The following is a 17,446-nucleotide window of genomic DNA, read 5'->3' as shown; positions in this document are numbered from 1 at the left end:
CCTACCCACAAGATAGGTTTGCCTTAGAGCTGCCATAAATCAAAAGTGACTTGAAGGAATACAACAACAATCCATGTTCTCCATCCACCAGCAGGTAAATACTTAAAAAATAATCATCAAGGAGTAATTTGACAATTGACTGACTGCTGAGGATGAAGCTTCTTACTAGCAGATCTCTGTTCTTATCTTCAAGACATGTTTTCAAATTGTGTTTTTAATTGTTTTAAACTGATCTTTTAATTTAATCCTGTTTTAATTGTGATTGCTGTTGTATGCCTTCATCCCTTTTTTCCAACTCACAGCAAACCTAAGGCTATCATGAGGTTTTCTTGGCAAGATTTCTTCAGAAGGAGTTTGTGTTTGCCTTCCTCTGAGGCCGAGAGTGTGACTTGATCTGGGTCATGTAGTGGGTTTCTGTGGCCAAGCTCATGTTCGAACCCTGATCTCCAGAGTTGTAGTCTTAACACTCAAAACACCACTATACCATATTGGAATAGTTGATCATATTTTGTGTTTTAACTATATGCTTCTTTTATTTGTATTACTGTCTGCTACCTTGAGTGCCAGCTTGAGAGAAAGGCAAAAGATAAAGTCAGTAAATAAATGAACAAATTATATTATTTGATACTGCAGTTTTGGAGGCGAGAGGCTGAGAGATGATAGAGTATACCCACTGTCTAAATATACTCAGTGCTTCCATTGCTGGAATGGTGTTTGGACTCATACCCAATTGCGTCTTATATTTAGCATATGATTATCCATGGATTTTTTTATCCACAGATTCAACTATCCACAGCTTGAAAGCATTTTAAAAAATACACATTCCAAAAAGCAAACCTTGATTTTACCATTTTACATTAGGGACACTATTTTACTGTGCCAGTGTATAACTTGAGCATCCATGGTATCTATGGCTATCTATGGTAGCTCCTGAAACCAAACCCTAGCACACTCCAAGGGCCCACTGTAACACCTCTGCTTAGTAGTATAATTGAGATGTACCAATCTGTCTGGTATAACAAGAATATAGAGTACAACCCCTGTATCACCTTGGGATATCTTTTCAGATTTTCTGTGGATAGTAAAAAATGTGGGTTATAGCATACTCTATGTTTCTGGCAGAATTTGACTGTATGGATGCACTGGAGGAACTCTAGATGCCTAGAAAGATTATATTTTTTCTGACACGGGGAAGTGAAGTCATGTGTCCTGTGGATATGGAGATGTACTGTACAGTGGACCCTTGTTATACGCTGGGGTTTGGTTCCAAGATCCTCTGTGTATAACAAAATCCGTGTATGCTCAAGTCTCATTAAATATAATGACATAGAAAAATGGTGTCCCTTATAAAAAATGGAAAATCAAGGTAAATTTATACTTTTTTGGAACATTTTCAAACCGTGTATGCTTGAATCCGTGTATAAAAAATCCGTGTATAATAAGGGCCGACTGTATAACATTTTTGGTATCTACAAGATGCACTTCTGCTAAATAGGACTTTAAAGTGAAGCATAGCAATTCGGGATATAGGAAGCAGATAATGGATTGGATCTTGATTTCCACCAGTAGAAGGCAACAGGTGGAAACTGAATGTATCATCTTGCCTTTGTGCCAAAATGCCATAGGGTGATTTTTCTCTTTGATTTCATTAATGAAAGTATTGCAAGTATCATAAGAACCTCTACTTAGGCATTCATTTTTCTATAACAGTAACTATATTTATTGTTGGATAAATCTACAGTATTTTCCCCAAACATAATTATTATGCTTGACTGTCCTCTACCCAACCTCTAACTTTTGAAATAATACTTTTGCAATAGAAAATGTAGCAGGCAACAACAGAAAGCTTCTGCTTTGAAAAATCTGCATTTTGCCTTCAGGGTGGGCCCTGTAGTATATGACTATCTTCAGGGAACTGGAACTGACTAATTAAGAACAAAGATAAAACTATTGCTCTTGCATGTTCCAAGACACATCAGACCTATATAACTCTTACATCTATTGCCAAGATGTATAATAGTGTCCTCCCACCTGCATCTCATCTCCAGGTGTTCAGGCACATGTGAATATATGTTGGGTAGCTGCTTTTGGTTGAAGCTGTCAAGCATATGTTAACTAAAATATTAGAAAACATGGATTCTTCATATTCCTGATGTAGAGGTGGGGAGATATTACATAAAATGTTTCCTAGGTCAAACAAGTATTTTTAGGTCAGTTAAGATTTTCATGTTATGAAGTCTCCATTTCCCAAGTACAGATTTTCAGATGTTGTGCCCCATCAGAATATCTAGTATAACTGATACTTTTCATGTTTAAGCAGCATTTTAAGTACTTTTTGGGAGAAGTAGAATTAGAACCTAGCAATATGTCCAGATAAATGTATGCACATTTTTGTGTGGGCATCGCTTGGTTAACATACTTCACTCAATTTTCATGTTTATGCTATTTTGCTAGCTCTTAATTTAAAGTGAAATTTTCTGTTCTCCACCCCCTCCCCATTCTATTTACTGTATATGATTATTAATTATTAATTATTGATACTAGTACATCACAATAATAAGGGGGACATCGCTATCTTTACTGTTTTGAAAGAATAATCTTTGTATAGCCTTAATATACATTGTATTTCACCAAAGCTCTTCAGTAATCTTTTTTTAACATGGGAGAAAAGTGGTGTGTGTGTATGTTTAATGTTTCAGTGCTGGACCTTTGAAGGCTGGGAGGTTGCAAGTTGTACCATGCACTTCTTCCTGTTTTGATGTGCATTCTAGTACATTACAGAGGAATGTTTTAGGGGTTATATGTTAGTATATACACACCCACACACCCACCATAATATGCATTATAAGTCTTTAAATCAAATGTTGTTAAGTTATATGTTAAATTTGTTTATTTTTCTTTCACCTTGCAAAGATTGCTTATTGAAGCATAGAATCTAATTAAATCCAAATCACTGATCTATGGATTAATTTTTCAAACACTTTCAGATGATGGGAGGAAAAAATGTGACATCTATTGGCAATTTGTATTTGTTTATTGTTTCTGCTAGGGTTGAGATGTAAAATTTCCAGAAATTTTGAAGCTGTGGGAAACATTTTTTTTTTTAAAGTGAATTTTGGGGACAATTGAAAGATTAAAAGTAATTTTGGTACTTTAGAAACATAAAATTATTTATATATAAATTATTTTGATATAAATACTACATTTGATTTAGTAAAATACAGTTTGTTCGGAATATAATTAAAATTTTAACTCTCTCTCTCTCTCTCTCTCTAGTTTTTTGTTGCAAATGGTGTATAAGGTACTCAACTGTCAGGAACACCTCTTTAGTTTGCCAGTTTTAGAAGTAGGGAGAGAAATCCAATAAAAACAGAAGATAATATTGACATTAGTAAAACAATGAAAATTATTTGGTCTCCATTAGTTCTCTGTAGTATTAAGCATAACACCCTCATTACCACAAAATGAACTGACAAAAGGAATCCAAGACCAGGAATTATAATGATCTAATACTGTATACATTGTTACATAACATCTTCCTCTTACATAGTTTTTTGAAATGATTTTGGAACAGTAAATATGTAAACACTTTGTTTTAAATATTTTATTTATCATTTAAAAAGCAAATATATTATAATCCATTTTTTTCAATCTTTCAGGGTGGGGGAAACTACAGAATAAAGGGAGGAACCTCATTCTCACCTCCCATTTTTTTCTGCTTTTCTTTTCCTAGGCTTCCACATCTCGTATGTCAGTGATAATTTGATATTTGTGTTTCTAAAAAACTCTTGAATACATGTGGAAGTAGCTCTGCTTCAAGGATAGCCTGCTAACTTTTATCGTTTTATTACTGGGAATACCTGTTGTAACAACAGTACTTCATGGGAGAATATGCTTTCTTCAGATATCTAATTAAATATTAGTGCTTAAATCGTTGGCATTCAGGAAAAAAATAAATTTGTTTGTCATTTGTGCTGCAGGCTATATGTCTCCTCATCCATCTCCATTGGGTGCACCAGAGCATGTGTCTAGTCCAATGTCTGGAGGAGGCCCAACACCACCTCAGATGCCACCCACCCAGGCAGGACCCATGATGTCAGGAGATCCACAAGCGATGAGTCAACCCACTAGAGGGCCTTCACCATTTAGTCCTGTTCAGTTGCATCAACTCCGGGCTCAGATTCTAGCATACAAGATGCTGGCTAGAGGTCAGCCATTGCCTGAAAATCTGCAACTTGCTGTACAAGGCAAGAGGACACTGCCTGGGATTCAGCAGCAACAAACGCTTTACAAGCCATCTGGTAAAGTACTACACTGTTGATCAGTTCCATTTATTTCTACACAAGGATGAGGGCAACAAGTGGCATCAGTTAATTATTTAAGCATGTTAAGAATAAGAGCCCAGTCCCATCTGTATATGATGATGCAGCATATATCATAGGATGCCTGCCAGGGACAACAGAGCCCTATTTTTCCCTTTTTTAGGTTGGTGCATTCTGCATGAGCACATCCAAAATCAATGCTTGGGTTATAAGAGAGAATTACAGGGAGTAAGAGAGTCTGTGTAGTCTCAGGAATGCTAAAGGAGCAATGCACTGTAGTTGATTACTCCCTCATGCCTCAACTGTCTAGGGCATTAGAACCAGCATTCAGATTCATTATTACTGTTGCCCCCTTACTCCCCTTCAGTTTCTTTTCTTGCCCATGCTAGCTGGTCAAGGAATTTCTCTCTCTCTCTCTACCTATCTGGCATTAAATTAACAGTCAGTTCATTAATAGCATTCCATAGCATTGAGCCATGGCAGTTAAAGTTTTGTTAAACTGGATTATTTCTGTAGTGCAGATGCAGATTTAGATACCTTTCAGATTCTACATTGAAAAGTATTGGTATATTTAGGTTTAGAACATGAGAGCAAAGATGGAAGTTAGAAAAACAGCCAGTAATGTGCCAGCCATGTTGCAAAAGGTTACAGCTAAAGCTTTGGAAACTCCAGCGCCAAGGTTATTCACAAAAGTAATTGAATCAGAATGGGAGCCAACACTTAATTCTAAAAAAACGTTGAAGTTTCAGCAGAGGCTTGTACACTTTGGATAGAAAAACAGTGGAACAATTGTCTACCTCAGTTGGCTGATCCTATTTCCACATTAGCTTCCAGTGCAATTGCCTCACATGATGGTGACATGTTATTAAGGATGCTGATACAAAGAGGATAGATAAAGCATTGAAATGATCTCATGTGGTGTGGCACTGTGCATTAGAGCCTCAGCTGCTAACTCAATGTTTACCAGGGTAGGCTTGCTATGGGCTCTAATGCAAGGTCAGTTCAAAGAGCATTGTATAACTTGGAAAAGTTTTTTACAGTATGTGGCTGATGCAGTGTATGATGAGGCAGCTTTCACAGCACTCTTGATTACTACAACTACAGTGGGTCGTGGATTGCTGTGATTATTTAGTTGTTTTCTATGCTCCCTTTCCCTCAGAAAGGGACCCAAGGCAGCTCATAGATAAAGCACTGTTGAAAGCATTGGGAGGCAGATCATAAGTCTAGAGTGAATTCGGTCAACATTCCAAGCGAAAATTATTATGTGATGGGGAATGCTCTAGAAAAGGTTTTAGTAGAAGGTAAAGTTAAGAAAGCAGGTGCTTTCTATGGCACAAAAAATTAAAATAGAGGGATTTAAACATCAAATAACTATTGCTTTTGAGTAGACACAGGATAACAGAAACAAAGATACCATATATATTCAACTACATGTCAACTTCATGTATAAGTTGAGGGCAGGTTTGGGGACCATAGTTATGGATTTTCATAGAAAAGTCGAAGGTAAAACATAGAGACATGTAACAAAGGATCTAATGGATGAAGCAAAGGAAAACAATGCCAGAGAACTTACAAAATTCCAGCAGGCGTAGCTGTGTGAGCTCACATTAAAGGTGAGATGGATGAGAGAGTAGATGGGGGGGGGGGTCAGCGCATCCAAAACAGATTACACTCTTGCCTTTCACCAGGGGATGATTCCTTTTAAAATAAGAGTTAAAGTACCGTACAGTGTTTACAGTGACCCATGGATAAGTTGACTCAGGTCGTTTGGGCCAATTTTTTACTAAAATTTTTAGACTTATACATGTGTATACACAGTAGTTCAGAAACAGCTACAAACAATAATGGAACAGAAATAGATTCCAATTTAGACAGCAAAGTCGCCAGTAGTCATAAAGAGGAATAGGTCACTGCAGTAAAGGTGGCAGGCAGTAATGCTGACTTGAGAGATCCAGCAGTGGGGTGGGAGTGGTTGGGGAGAATGATTCAGTTTGGTAACCTTTGGAAGTATATAACAACAATCAAATGAGTGCTTCATGTAGTTGAAAAGGGGTGCAAGATCATTGTTTCAAGAAGAACAAAGGGAAGATGTTTTCCTCTGTCAGTACCCAAAAGTGAAAACAAAAGACAAATAGTACAGACTAGGATTCAGCATTTACTACAGAGTGGAGCAGTAGAATAAGTTCACTTGAATCAGAGGTTCAAGGGAATTTATTGAATTTTCTCTACTGTCCTGAAGCACAGTGGATGAAACAGATCTATCTTGGACTTAAAATTCCTAAACTCCTATGTGCAATATCAGAGGTACAAAACTGAGACACTGCAAATGATTTTAGAAAATTTAGGCTTGAATGATTACTGATGCAGAGATTTACGGCAAGCTTACTTGTATATTCCTATGTGTTACAAGTGCAGGAAATACTTAAGGTTCAAATACAATGGCAGCCATTATCAATGCATTGCCTTTTGATCTCGCTTCAGCACCCAATGTATTTACCAAAGTACCAGTTCCTTTAATAGCATTTCTCAGGCAGCATGGAATACAATTGTTTTCCTGCTGAGACAACATCTTGCTAAAGCTGGGTGCAGAAAAAAAGACATAGCTAGATCTTGAGCTAACTTTGAATTGTCAATCTAATGGATTTCTGATAAATTTCCAAAATAATCAACTGGTGTCACCACAGGTAAAAGCTCATCATGGGATGGAGATAAACACTCAGACAGGTTGTCTTTATCTTTATGTTGAAAATGCAACATAAAGGAGGAAGTTTTTTGCGCTCATGTGAGGAGTCCCTCCAAGATGGCTAGGATTCTTTTTTCAGCTTAGAATTGTTTTGTCCTTCCTTTGATATGATTATCTTTTAGTATGAAATAGATAAATTGTGCTGAAATTTAAAATCATGTAGGCTACATTTGCACTGTAGAAATAGTCCAGGTTTACACCACTTTAATTGCCATGGTTCCATGCTAGGGAGTTCTGGGAATTGTAGTTTGTTGTGGCACCAGAGCTTTGACAGTGAAGGCTAAATATCTCACAAAACTACAAATTCCAAAACTACATAACAAAGAGCCATGATAATTAAAGTGGTATCAAACTGCGTTATTTCTACAGTGCAGATGCAGCTTACACATTATCAAAAAACCCAGACTCTTTAAAGTACTGTAAGTACACATATACATATATACACACCGTAACATGCACAAGAGCAAGTGGTAAGCAGACTCTTTGAAAGTGAAAGTGTATTCATGAACATGTATTTATATTTCATACTAAAATTCACAACTGTGATATAAAATATATTTAGTTTATTTCTTTTGTGTGGCACTTTCTAATAAAAATATTTTCTTCCCTTTTTAAGTGGTTGTTCCTGTAGCTGGACCAGGGGTAGTTTCAGGAATGCCAGGACACACAGCTCCTATGGCTCCAAAAACTTGGCCAGAAGGTAAAAATAATAATACAAACTGTTAAGATCTCTTTAAATAACAAACAGTTAATACAGTGAATTTACCAGCTGAGTTGTAGTGCTGAAGGAAGACAACATGCTTTCTGGGAAATGGCACCAGAATATTCTATCCTAGATATACCAACTAAGATGCTCTTTTTATCTAAAAATACTGTCTCTTCCCATCTGAGATTGGTTTAATGGCTTCCACCTCTATTCTACTCCTCCCTTTCTTTCTTGAAAGTATAAAAGACCTTTTAATTTTCTCATTGAAAATTCATTTAGTGGTTTGAATGTTGGATTATGGCTTCATCCACACCGCTGAAACAATCCAGTTAGATAACGCTTTAACTGCCATGACTCTTTGCTATGGAATTCTGAGAATTATAGTTTGTTGTGGCACCAGAGCTTTCTGACAGAGAAGGAGAAATGTCTCATAAACAGTACAGTTCCCAGAATTCCATAGCATTGAGTCATGGCAGTTAAAGTAGTGTCAAAATGGATTATTTCCACAGTACAGATACAGCCTATGACTCTGGAGACCAAAGTTCAAACCCCTGCTTGGCTGTGGAAACATACTGGGTGACTATGGGTAACTCACACTCTCTCAGCCTCAGAGGAAGTCAAAGGTAGAAATCCCTCTGAACAAATCTTGCCAAGAAAACCCCATTATGAATTCACCTTAGGTTCTCCTTAAGTCAGAAATGACTTGAAGGCACACATCAACAACAACAGTCACCTCATGTCCTTTGAATTCAGTGTAGAAAACCACATTCATTCAGCTTCTGAAATCTTAAGCAGTATTATTTAAAATGTGGATGTGTGGATAGCAGATAGATAGTTCTGAAGCCTAGCCCACTATGTCTTGATGGACTGCAAATCTTGATTCAAAAATAAACTAATTGGGTGGGCTGAATAGAAGCAGTTATTTTATTTCTATTGTATTCTATCTGGAATCTCTATGGCTTTATTCATTTTCTCTTCCATTTCCTATGTTTTCTGTTTGCTCATACAGTGAATAAGGAACAGTGATCATCCCTGGGAACCAATGACAGACTGTTATGGGATTAGGATAAGAAAACAGAAATGTAGAGCATCAAGGGATAGTGTTGTGGCTAGGGTTTTTGGTGCTAGGGGTAGCTTCTTTTCTCTTTTTCCAAACACTGGTAGTAGTAGAAAAGACTCTTTCTGCAGTTGCATCACAGTTTAGACAGGTACATTTATCCAACTTTCCAATTCCCTTCCATCTGAAAGTTGTATAAGAAAGGGAAAAAAATCATTTAATTACAGTAACTTTTATCCACAAAGAATTATTGGAAGGATCTTTCTGTTCTTTCTGGTCTCTATGCCTCACAAAAATGGGTTTTGCATCTGTGCAGAAACTTGACTCTGAATATTCTAGTGCTGAGTAGCTTTGCAGGAAGCTATGCCCTGCCTACCATGCATGATCCAGACTACCTAGCTACTGTCACCCCAGTTTCTCTCTGTCTGCTGGCAGAGTGACTTTCGTTTAGTTGTTCTCCTGTTTTTCGCTGAGTAGTCTTCTCTTATGTATCTTGTTTCTCTTTGATCCTTCCTCCTTTTGTTTCTGATTTAGTCTTTCTTGTTCTAATTATAGTTTTTCCATCTATTGCTTAAAAAAAACAACTTCCCTTTACCTCAGGATTCTTTCCTCCCTTCCCCTTTCTTATTTCTACGGCCTCTACCTCCCTTTTGAAGCCTTGTTCCTCTTGTGGCTGGAAAGTCTCACTTTCTGAAGGACAGCCTTAGTGTCTGTTCTGCTTGGGAGAGGGTTACTTTGTCAAAAAGCGTCCCATTTGTGCTCCATTTTACAAGCCAAGCTTTGAAGAGTAGGGCCTTCTTGGAAGAAATTTCTTCAGGTAGCCTCCCAGGATGCTTCCAGACAGCCTCCTCACTCTGCTTCAGCTTTGCTCCTCCAAGTCATGCAAGTCCAGAATGATGTCAGTGTAGAGAGAAGGCAAAGTTTGGCCAGCAACAACCAGTAGGGAAAGAGCTGGGGCCAGTTAGTCAAATTAAAGGCTGGAGAGGATAATTAGGATGGATAGAATTAGAGTCAGATAGGGATGTTTAGGGGTAGAGTCCAGAAGTGAGGGACTCAGAGGACGTATAACTCTTAGAGAAGGGGTTGCTGTGGTGTAATATCCTGTGGGATATGGCTGGTACAGAACCAAGTTTAGGAAAGTAACGTAATATAAGGACTGTGTGGGTACTGGATGAAAGTAACTATTGTTCTCCAGGGAGTGTTGTGAAGTAAACTGTAACTCTTAACAAAATGGAACCAAGAAAGCAAGACCTTGAAGTAACAAGTGCATAAAACATCTCAACAAGTGAAACATTGTTCAAACCATCTTTTAAATAAAGTTTTATTATTGTTCACATACAGCAGGAGTCCCCAAAATGTGCCCTTTAAAAGATTTTGGTCTTAAGCTCCCAGAAGCCTCAGCCATATTCTGGGAGATGAAGTCCAAAATCCCTTAAAGAGCACAGTTAAGGCAACCATTAATGTACAGGCTTGTCTGGGACTTGAATAAGTAACCACACTACAAACACAACTAGGGAATTAGTTGCACATATAAGTTGGTGTAGACAAGAAAAATGAAGTGACCATCACACATAGGTGGTAGTGTCACAAATTAATAAGGAAAAGATTTTAAAAAGTACAAGTGCGTGTCACAAATTGGTGGCAACAGTGGGATAGCAAAACGCATTGTGTTGCTACAAGAGAAAAGCGTTGGGTGATTGTGTGTCACTGTAACAGTCAGTACCAATGACCTTAGTATTGACGATATTAGAGGCTCAACTAACCAGCTTGATACTCATAGTTCCAGTGGTCTCTGTGGCTTCACCTTCTGCTTTGGTCTCCACGGCTCCATTGACTCTATTCCTATCTGCTGTTGTGGTTTAGACAGCTGGGGATCTGGGCTCAAGACAGAGTGTAAAGGATGGAGAGTCTGTTCATTCAAAGTCAAGCTGCAAGCGACCAACTTCCTTGGGGCTTCTTTGGTGATCAGTGAAGAAAGGTGATGCAGGTCTGAAGAAAAGATCTAAACATTCCAAACATGCCTTGATACTGACACTGGTGCCACCAGTTCCAATGCCTCCACCTTCTGTTTCAGCCACGGTCAATCTACCATTGGTACCTTCAGTACCAACTGATATAGAAGTCTCTCCTTTAATCAAGCAGTTAGAATGAACTGTGCCTACACCTCATGTTACAGTCTCTCCTCAACATCAGGCTTCACCTGTGCATCATCCTTTTTCTCCTTCACTGAGAAAGGAGAGGTCTCCATTCCATATGTAACATTCAGGTCATTCTACCAAGAAAGAGAGAGAGAGAGAGAGACAGCATTGGTATCGCCATACACTGTGGTGTTGTACACCAATTGATATATACATAAACACTTATGGAGGAAGCATCCAGGCTCTTAGCACTCATATTCTCCCTCTTACCAAGATTGGTACCATTACCAAGATTATCATCACTACAGAAGCTCCCTTCACTATGGTTATCAGAGTCACTACAGGTCTGCATTGACACATCTCTGGTCTTCTTGACATCAGTTTCCTCTCACTGCTTTGAAACAACTGTCTATTTCTCCTCAGCGTCATCCTCTATCTCTTATGAGGCCCTATAAAAAAACCACATAAACTGTTGCCCAGCCTCCTCTGTCTCCAGTTCTACCCTTTTTATACTTGATCTGTCTTCAGTCCTGGTCTCCTCATCCACCTCTATTTCTACCTCTACTGTGTACACTGCTCCAGTAACGAGCATCATCCTCTTCACAGGTGTGGCTGGTGAGGACTTGGGAGAGAGCTTCTGTATGGCTACTCCCAGACTGTGGAACCCCTTCCATGCGAGGTCAGGTCGGCCCCCTCCCTGTTCACTTTCTGCCAGCAGCTGAAGACATTTTTATTTAGACAGGCGTTCGGTAGATGAATTTTACTTGTGCTGTGTGCTGTAAATGCTTTTTATAGTTTTTACTAGTTTTAAGTGTGTTTTAACTTATGTTTTATTATTAATAATGCTTAATTATTGTTTAATTTTTTACTTCTGTCTTTTTTAATTATTATAACCGGCCTTGAATCCAGTTGTGGGACAAAGCGGGATATAAATCTTTGAAATAAATAAATAAATAAATAAATAAATAAATAAAATTTCTCAGATGCTTCACTTCTCTTTGAGACCCTCCATCCACGAAGCTGACAATTTCTGTTAGCATCCTAACAGGATCCTAAAAGTTGAGAAGCTGGAACGTGTCCAAAGGAGGGCAACTAAAATGGTGAAGGGCCTGGAAACCATGCCTTATGATGAAAGACTTAGGTAGCTGGATATGTTTAGCCTGGAAAAGAGATGGTGAATAGCGCTGTTTAAGTATTTGAAGGGGTGTCACATTGAGGATGAAACAAGTTTGTTTTCTGCTGCTCCAGAGACTAGAACACGGAACAATGGATGCAAGCTACAGGAAAAGAGATTCCATCTCAACATTAGGAGGAACTTCCTGACAGTAAGAGCTGTTTGACAGTGGAACACACTCCCTTGAGAGTGGTGGAGTCTCCTTCTTTGGAGGTCTTTAAGCAGAGGCTTGATGGCCATCTGTAGGGAATGCTTTGATTGTGAGTTCCTACATGGCAGAGGATTGGACTGAATGGTCCTTAGGGTCTCTTCCAACTGTGATTCTATCCTATCATCTCTTCTATGGTGGAGCAGACCTTCTAACCTTCTTCCAGTCAGAGACTCCTCAGGTTCAGACGCACTCTTCTTGAGTCCTGTTGTTAAAAGGTTCCTCAAGAGTCTAATGTACCTATATCCTACAGTGAGTCCACACACACCATTTAGTCCCCCTTTGTTTGCCCCATGTGGATACGCAAGGGGTACGGATTTCAAATCCTTGAAAACGGAGGGGCAACTGTAGTTACAGAAGTGGCAGTGCCAAAGAAAAAACAATACCAGTATTCCAAAAAGTGGGCACATTTATGATCAAAATGTCTTTATGCAAAATACACACACATGTATGTATATGTATAAGTAGTTTTTTGTTTATTTAGACTCACATTCTTGTACATACTGATCCACTCTCCCATTTGTGCAAATCTTCATTTGCTATTGCATCTGAGATGTTTAATTATGGTTGGTGCTTTTTCTCCAAACCAGAACTGGAAACCATACTTCAGAATTGGTTTTCCTTTTGATGTGGAGGATAAATATAAATCTTATTCATTTAGTTATGTAAAATATTTAAAATTGTTTTGCAGTCACATTCTCAGGATAGTTACAAAAAGGTTAGTTTGATAATCAGACATAATGGTAAACTATGGCCTTCTCAAACCAAGATACTGGAGAGGAAATGGAGAACCGTGGATGGGAGGCACTGTCCAAGAACCCAGTTCCCAAACCGGTTTATGTAAACCAGACTTCAGAGTTACATATTACTTAATTGGGTTTTGCTTTTGTATGGAAAATGTTTATTTCACACACGAACACTAGGAATTGTAGCATACCTGGATGCAGTTTAGAACTTTAAGCAGAATTTTCAGTATCTGACAAACTGATTAATGTGTGTGTGTGCACCGTTTCTTAAACTTTTTCCAGGATCAAAAACCCTTTTGAGAATTTGATGAATGTTATTGAAACCCTCCCCATAAAAATGCGTATTGACACATTAAGATTTTTTTTTGCATAACATTTATTGTATTGGAAGTTGATTTCCTTCACACAAATAGAAAATAAAACCCATCTTTACATAGATTTTTCTCTATTTGTGTCTCTCTTGTTTTTTCATATACAATTTAATGACCACTTCCTTTGAGAATCAGAATTTTTATTAAATCGGTACATCTGCCAGATCACCTACCAGCCATGCACCAACTTTGATTTCTTTATGTGTCACTGCAAATGCAAGCTGTTTCCTTTCCCCCCTTAAAAATCATACTGAATGGCTGTAAATAAAGACAGATGTTCGTAATCCTAATGGCACATACATTTTCTTTAACTCCTGTCAACAAGAAACTATTCTAGATGTTATAAGATCATGATAATGATGATGATTGTACATTACCTGATCATATACAGTAGCATTACATGATACTCTGCTGTTCTTTGGAGTGAAACAATAGCTTAATAACATAATTTTCTCTCTCTCACAAAGATAGTTTTCTCAGAAAAGCAATTGGGGGGGGAGATGTTTTTTGTGTGCGCTTTGTTCACCACAGTGGCCTACCACTGCACTCTCAGGATCCAGGAATTAGACATTAACAATCTTTGCTTTGTTGTATGAATTTTATTGTTGAAATGTCTTTGAACTTTTGACCTATATGTTGTACTAAAGGATCTAATGTTCAGTTATTCATTTTAGATAATTTTGGTCATATATTTTAACATTGGTACTTTTGATTTTCCAGGGCAAAGTGCAGATATGAATGTTTCTAGTACACCCCAAAAACTTCCTGTTCCAGCCCCTAGTGGAAGACCTTCACCCGTGCCTGCCCCTACCCAGCCTGCTACAGTGATGCCTGGTCCTTCTGTACCACAACCCACAACTGGTCAGCCTTCGCCTATTGTTCAGCTACAGCAAAAACAGAACCGTATCAGCCCTATACAAAAGCCTCAAGGGCTGGACCCTGTTGAAATTCTCCAAGAACGGGAATATAGGTAATACTGAGACTATGATTCTTCACATTTATACCTTTGCTTTGTGAATTTAATTATAATATGATAAATATAATATTTTATATTATATGATATAACATATTGAAAGTTATGTAATATATCACAGCAATCATTATGTCATACCTTCTTGAATCAACCCACGAACCATGTGGTACTATGGTACAAGCTGTGCAGTTAAGCATGTGTCTTCAGTTAGTGGTCTATAACATGTTTTAGATCATTAATACATTTTAGAATTAAAAAACCTTTTGAGAGCGCCACACCAAATTGACTGTCATGGGATGCAGGACTATTCACAAATTGGCTAATCACAAAATACATCATGCCGAAAAAATTGAGTATGAAGCTGAGGTTGCACTGAGTATGAAGCCTCGAAAATAACAAGTCATATATTTGCCCCACAAAACACAACTAAGTACTGGTAATAATTTCACAGAAAGGCAGATTAATAAGGCTCAGAGACAGAACACTTTGTTTGAGAAACTGACTCTCATTGCCTAAGTCATCAGCAGAGCAAGAATTCCTACTATCTGAGATGAGTGAATAAATGTAACTCCTCTTGTCAGTTGCTGCCTGGCCACCCAAACTAGATATGTTTACTCTCTGGAGAAAGTCCAAATGCCTTGCCTTTTTTCAGAATGAAGCATGATGGGAGAGGTGTCCATAAAGATTTCTATACACAAATAGTCTTTGCAGCCACTTCTTCACTGTATCTTGTTCTGAGGAAGTACTCCTTGGTTAAGCATCGGTCACATATAAGTTGCTGTCTTCAACTGTAAAGGAGGTTACTATTAAAGTGATACATCATTGATATCTGTGCCCCTTAAGACTACACAGAATTAATAACAATTTATCAGATAGATGCTGGAGAGGTTGTAATACTGTTGGTATTTTGGAACATATGTGGGTTGGCTGTACAAAAGTAATTCTATTTTCATTGGATGTTTATGATTCAATTAAGAAAATAAGTTTTAAAAACAAGTTAGGCATGTGAGCTTCAACAGCTCTAGAAAAGCATGCCAGCTGTTTTTTGGCCATTGCAGTTCTCATTAGCATGCTCCTAAAGTTAATGTTAATTGCCTTTTCCTCACACAGAGTCTTCAAGTACCTGCCCATTCTCTGCCCCTTTTATGGAAGATAGTTTATCCACCACTCTGACACCCATCTTTCATGTAAAATATTGTTTGTTTCCATTCCATATGTATAACATGACTCATCAAATCAGGCACAAGTCACCAGGGTAACTTATTTATGCATTGTTCAATCCAAGGGAGACAGAGTAGGAGTTCTTTCAAGCATTAGGTGGGCTATATTTGACATCATCTCAGAGGTTGTGGGGCTCTAGTTTACTTGCGTGATACACAAATATTATATATTCTCCCATGGGTTTGTTGCATAAAGTTTTGTCAGATATTTTCTGTATTGGTTTGATTTGTCTAGTTGTTTGTAATGTGCAGTTCTCCTATTCTTGTAAAGAGTGCAAGTAAGAATAATTTCCATCCTAAATAAAAGTAAACAGCACAATTGAGATTGCATTTTTGTAACAATACTTCCACTCAAAATGATATCTGTTAATGTGGTGCAAATCTGGTTTTGGTTGGGTAGGCTCCTAAGGCTCACAGAATGTATTTCACACTTAGGCTGCACATGCATTGCAGAAATAATCCAGTTGACACCATTTTAAATGCATGGCTCAGTGCTATGGATTTCTGGGAATTGTAGTTTGTTGTGGTACCAGAGCTCTCTGGCAAAGAAGGCTAAATGTCTCACAAAAGTACAATCACCAGAATGCCATAGCATTGAACCATGGCACTTAACGTGATATCAAACTGGATTATTTCTGCAGTGTGGATGCAGCCTTAGTAGAATTTAGGATAGTGCCACCAAGGGAATCCATGCTGTCCATAAGACTGCCTTGTTGTGGGGGCCTTCTGGAGTGCAGTAGCCTTGACTTGTCCTGGAACATGTCAGTAGAGGACAGCTACATATGGATGATGGTCTCAGAGCTCTCTTAAAAGCTTCAGTCCATCATTTTTTAAAAAACAAACAAAAACAAAACAGTTTTGATACTGATACTATCAAGCACAGGAGGTTATATGTAGTGTCTGTTGAATTGATTGTCCTTTGCACACTTTGGTTTAAAATAAAATTATAGCATCCTTGCCTATTGTTAAGTTTTTAATGGACTAAGAAAGAATATACAGTGGATCCTTGTTATTCGCTGGTGTTTGGTTCTAAGATCCCCCGTGTATAACAAAATCCATGTATACTCAAGTCCCATTAAATATAATGGCAGAGGAAAACGATGTCCCTTAAAAAATGGAAAATCAAGGTTTGATCAGTGGAATTTATACCTTTTTGGAACATTTTCAAACCATGTATGCTTGAATCCGTGTATAACAAATCCGTGTATAAGAAGGGCTGACTGTAGTTAAGCCCGCATCTTTAGAAATCTCTCTATAAAATCTTTATATTTTTAAAAGTGTTGAGAATAGTTCTTCTTATTTTGCTATTTGAAACTGGGCCAGCATGATAAATTTATGCCATAGTTCTTATAAAGCACTCGTAACCATTTTTTTAAAAAAAAAATCAAGTGCTGCTTTAATCTTAATGAATAAGTCTTGTAAAACTAATAATGTGCAGTGTAATTTAATGTCATTCCTCTATGTCGAAAGCTTCTTTTCTTCTCATTGCTAATAAAAAAATTGCATACGCTATTGTCCCGAAATTATGAGCACAGTGGATTATGTCAATGGATCCCTTTTATCATCTGACAAAAGTGTTCACAGTAGAAAGGTTTTCTGGCTCCTGAAGCATCCATCCTGCTGCAAAGCACCCATTCCAAAAGTCCTGGGGCCTGTAATCTAACATTTGTTGTTCGTGCACAGTTGATTCAAGGGGATGCCCTTTTGCAAAAGGATCTTTATCTTCAGTTCCAATTCAGAATTCACTTTCTGCATGGATGAAGATAAATAACTGCACTGTGGAGATTA

The 17,446-nt window shown here is 37.9% G+C and overlaps 1 protein-coding gene across 3 annotated transcripts in view; it reads left to right on the top strand.

Moving 5' to 3' along the window:
• LOC149323626 (SWI/SNF-related matrix-associated actin-dependent regulator of chromatin subfamily A member 2-like) overlaps nt 1-17,446 on the top strand; it is a 169,212-nt gene that overhangs the window by 36,437 nt on the left and 115,329 nt on the right. For all 3 annotated transcript variants that reach the window (XM_089490224.1, XM_089490237.1, XM_089490231.1), the window contains exons 4-6: nt 3,981-4,301; nt 7,682-7,765; nt 14,186-14,435. In XM_089490224.1, coding sequence (XP_089346350.1) covers nt 3,981-4,301; nt 7,682-7,765; nt 14,186-14,435 — 655 coding nt within the window. The remainder of the gene's footprint in view (nt 1-3,980; nt 4,302-7,681; nt 7,766-14,185; nt 14,436-17,446) is intronic.

Source organism: Sceloporus occidentalis, unplaced genomic scaffold (genome assembly GCF_023333645.1).
Source record: "Sceloporus occidentalis isolate IW3139 unplaced genomic scaffold, rSceOcc1.0.p SCAF_1, whole genome shotgun sequence".
Taxonomy (NCBI): domain Eukaryota; kingdom Metazoa; phylum Chordata; class Lepidosauria; order Squamata; family Phrynosomatidae; genus Sceloporus; species Sceloporus occidentalis.
The sequence above is the reverse complement of the archived record's forward strand: the minus strand, read 5'-3'. Positions and strand labels throughout refer to the sequence as shown.